Source organism: Mus pahari, chromosome 2 (genome assembly GCF_900095145.1).
Source record: "Mus pahari chromosome 2, PAHARI_EIJ_v1.1, whole genome shotgun sequence".
Taxonomy (NCBI): domain Eukaryota; kingdom Metazoa; phylum Chordata; class Mammalia; order Rodentia; family Muridae; genus Mus; species Mus pahari.
Genome location: NC_034591.1, coordinates 59875537 through 59879749, shown reverse-complemented (window position 1 = coordinate 59879749; position 4213 = coordinate 59875537). Strand labels below are relative to the sequence as shown.

The 4213-nt window shown below is 36.4% G+C and overlaps 1 protein-coding gene across 3 annotated transcripts in view; it reads right to left on the bottom strand.

The window, feature by feature from the left end:
* Nucleotides 1-1388: 1388 nt before the first annotated feature.
* The window catches only part of Ssbp1 (single stranded DNA binding protein 1), an 11087-nt gene continuing 8262 nt past the window's right edge, over nucleotides 1389-4213 (bottom strand). For 2 of the 3 annotated variants that reach the window (XM_029535184.1, XM_021190990.2), the window contains exon 7: nucleotides 1393-1527. In XM_029535184.1, coding sequence (XP_029391044.1) covers nucleotides 1484-1527 — 44 coding nt within the window. In that variant the 3' untranslated portion in view covers nucleotides 1393-1483. Of the gene's footprint in view, nucleotides 1528-4213 lie in introns of all 3 variants that reach the window. The other variant, XM_021190991.2, reaches the window with a different exon arrangement.

Below are 4213 nucleotides of genomic sequence, written 5' to 3'. Positions count from 1 at the left end.
AAAAAAAAAAAAAAAAAACGAAAAAACAAAACATACAACTTCTAACAATGTTTAAGATTATACAAGTTGAGAAAATAGACATGAGAGTTGCTCAAAACAGAACACTGTCCTATCAGATCAAGGTGTAATCACAGAAAGATCTAGTATGTTGACTAATGATCCCAGAGGCAGAAAAAGTAGGCAGATAGGGAGGACAGCAACTCCCCAGTCTCTGGGTAAGGATGGGGTAAAGCTAAGATCTACTCCTTCCTTCAAAGACACTGCACTGTCAGTACAGAAAGGCTGTTCAGGTATACAGGAATCACTTTAGAAAGCAAGAGTCCATAACACTGAGCAGGGATTCTGAAGTTCTTAGAGTCCAACATAATCTAAACTCTCAAGGCAAAGAGTTTACATAGGCTGGGCTGGGGAGCAGGGGCTGGGGGAGCAGCACAGAACAGACAGAATGAGGAATTTCAAACACTAAACACAGCAACAGACTTCTGGAAAGCTGCTGGCTGACTACAGATGGCTTGTACAAAATTTAAAAGGAAAAAAAAAAAGATATAAAAAACTGAGTTTATATACTCTTTATTGGTAAATTACTAGTAAACTTACAATAAAATTAACTAAATATATCCAGACTCTCTAGGGAGGCAAAGTCGAAGGTAAAAGATCCTTGAAGTAGGTACAGCCCAATGGGAGAGAGCCTGCCTAACATGACCATAGGTTTAATCCTGAGTACCACAGAAAGATCTTCATTTCCACCCTTAAAAGTATAGAATAAACTTTGAAAAAGATAACACAGAGTGGTTAGAAGGCCTTGATACCAGGAGAGGGACTATGTCATCTGTATTTATACTTCCTTCAGGTCCTTAGTGCTGATAAAGTCTCATAAAAACTACAGGAAAACTACCAAGAAACAAGATATGAAGGTGGGTTAATTCTATAACAGTTTAGAATGCTAACCAGTGTTCAGCAGTCTCCTTCAATTCAGGATCATTTCCCTGTCAGCACTTACTGAGAGGCTCTTCCGGGTCAACACAACCAAAGGTACAGGAACACCAAGCAGAGTCACTACTTACCTACAAGTGTACAGAGATAGGTGAAAACATCAGTGTTTACAGCTAGGACAAACAGACTCCTGACATAAGGCTCTAAGGTAACGAGTGGTGAAACACCACAGGGCAAGTGTGAAGCGGAAAGGGCTTTCCGGATGTATGCCCTGGCCCTGGCACACATAGGGAGCCTGAGAATGGATTACTTTGTACCTTTCTACAGAGAAACCACTCCTAAAAAAGCAAGCAATTGGTAAGTGCCATAAATGACAGGTTTAATACACACACACACACACACACACACACACACAATAAGATATGTCAATCAAGAAAAATATTATCACTCATTTTATAGAAAAATTTTAATTTTTATCTTTAAACTATAGACTATACATGATTTGCAAAGGAGACTGTACCAAACAATGATCAAAGAAGAATCATCCGTTCTAGGCCTTTTCTTTTGTCTGGTCACTCAGAAATATAATGTTATCTGGAAAGAAACCAAAGTGTTAAGAGTCACTTTCAGAATGCTGTCTTCATTTCATTGATAATTCCCCTCCAACCCAGAAATCCTTTAGTGGTATTACAAAAATTTCAAAATAAGTAACTTCTGTTGTGTTCATAAGAGGTACACACAAAAGGCAATCAATCAATCAATCAATCAATCCAACAGAACAGGCTACAACTGCGTGTCCAACAATTCAGACGGCATTACAGGATGAGACGGAGTTCTCCCCAGCAACAACTTTCTGTAAAGGAGGTATTCTGTAAACACTAGTAAGCACACCCACACACAAGAGGATGGATGAACACATTCCACATCTACATGCTTCAAACATGTAGCAAAGCCAAGAGCCACCTTACAACTTAGCAACTGTAAGATTATTTGCTTTAAAAGGAAATAAATTCATTCTAAAGACTGAATTTCATATTCTGTCTGGGTTGTTGTATTGCATACTTTTAATCCCATCAGATAGGAGGCAGAGAGGCAGATGGAGCGAGTTCTAAGACAGCCAGGACTAAGCAGAGAAACCCTGACTCAAAAAAAAAAAGGAAGGAGGGAGGGAGGGAAAACAGAATTTCATATACTCATTTTTGGAAAAGTTTTAAGTATTACAAAGCAAGCATTTTTAATTCAAAAACAAAGTGGACATTGCTCTGATTATTTCAAAGAAAATTAGCTAAAAACAACCAAAGATAAAGAGGTTAAATAGCATTTCTTGGCTAACTCCAAACATTTTATATTGTTTAGGAGTAATGATCCCAAAGTGTAATAAAGTCTGAATTAGTGGACAAGCAGTTGCAGCATGTTCTGTTGGATTGATTGAGTGATTGATTGATTGCCTCTTGTGTACCTCTCATGAACACAACAAAAGTTATTTAACTATAAAATTATCTAAAAGATAGTTAATAATAACAATTATTCATGACTGTACAGGATTAGAATGGAATCACTGTCCAAAGCCAAGAGTGCCATCTACTGGTGTATTTTTGCTTTAAAGGTCAAATATGACCCCTAAGTGAAAAAATAGTATACACAAAAGAGAAAAATGGAGAGTCAATATTTAAAAAAAAAAAATGAAAACAAAATAAACAATAACAACAACAGAAACAATTTAGGATGCTAAATATATTTTTAAACCACTCTATATTTGCTAGTGTTTGCAACAGGAGAAAGAGGACTTACTTTTTAGATTATGCTAATATACAATAAGTTATATGTAATCAGAAAAAAAAAAATCAAATAGGTTTCTTCAAATATCACTGAATGCTATTTGGCTTCTCTGTGAACTATAAATACATAGTCAACTGACCAGACCAGCAACAACTATGAAAAGAAAAAGGTAAACTGAACAATGTGAAATGTTTCTCTACCCACTTTAGTTTGTAAAAACTCGATAATTCAAATAATATAGCTGTTCATAAATCTGGCTTATAGTGGAACACAAATGGGGATTAAAAAATATCTACATTGGCTTTCAAAGTCAATATATTTTCTTTTTTTAAATTTATTTATATAAATTTATATAAATTAATTTATATAAATTAATTAACACTGTCACTGACACACCAGAAGAGGACATGGGATCCCATTACAGATGGTTGTAAGCCACCATGTGGTTGCTGGGAATTGAACTCAGGACCTCTGTAAGAGCAGTCAGTGCTCTTTCCTGCTGAACCATCTCTCCAGCCCTGTCAATTTATTTTCTAAAACTATTACTATTAGGAAAATAAGTGATTATTGCTTTAAAAAATATAATTTACCAATATGAACAGTGATTAAGACATAAACATTGGAACAAAGAGAAAAGGATTTTTTTTTTTTTTTTTTTTGGTTTTTCGAGACAGGGTTTCTCTGTGTAGCCCTGGCTGTCCTGGAACTCACTTTGTAGACCAGGTCGGCCTCGAACTCAGAAATCCACCTGCCTCTGCCTCCCAAGTGCTGGGATTAAAGGTGTGCGCCACCACCACCCAGCTGAGAAAAGGATTTTTAAAAGGCATATGGATTATAAGAAAGCTGGAGTGATTCAGGGAAGAGCGAAGACAATGACATCTGTTTTCTGAAGTAAAAATGCCATAATCATCTCAAAATTGGGTGAAATAACTTTGTTACAAAAACACCTTCTCTTTCAAAGAGACAAGCTGATATTTATGTCACTTCCAACTGATCCTGGAAGAGAAAAAGCAGCCGATGAACCAATCCGGCCATGAGTGTAAGTGAGGAAGTGAAGCACACAAGCCACAAGTGTGTAGTCCACCATTTTCTCACTCCCAGACTTCAGAAACAGAGCACTCTATAGGATAACACTTCACTACAGCCTATCTCAGGAGTTCATAAACACTAAGAAATTTCAGTAAGTTTTCTTTCACTCCTATCTATAAAACAGGTTTCTAGGCACTTATAACAAAAATAAGTAAACTGAGGCTTAACTCATAATTTTTGCAACTTATTCAAGAAATAATAAAATATGTCTCTCATTAAAAGATGAATTTTAATAGCATTTTAATTTTCACATTAACATATTCAAATCTGTTAAGCAGTTACTCTTAAAAAATGGTATTAAAAAATGTTAAGGCGCCAGGCTTGGTGGCGCATGCCTTTAATCCCAGCACTCGGGAGGCAGAGGCAGGCGGATTTCTGAGTTCGAGGCCAGCCTGGTCTACAGAGTGAGTTC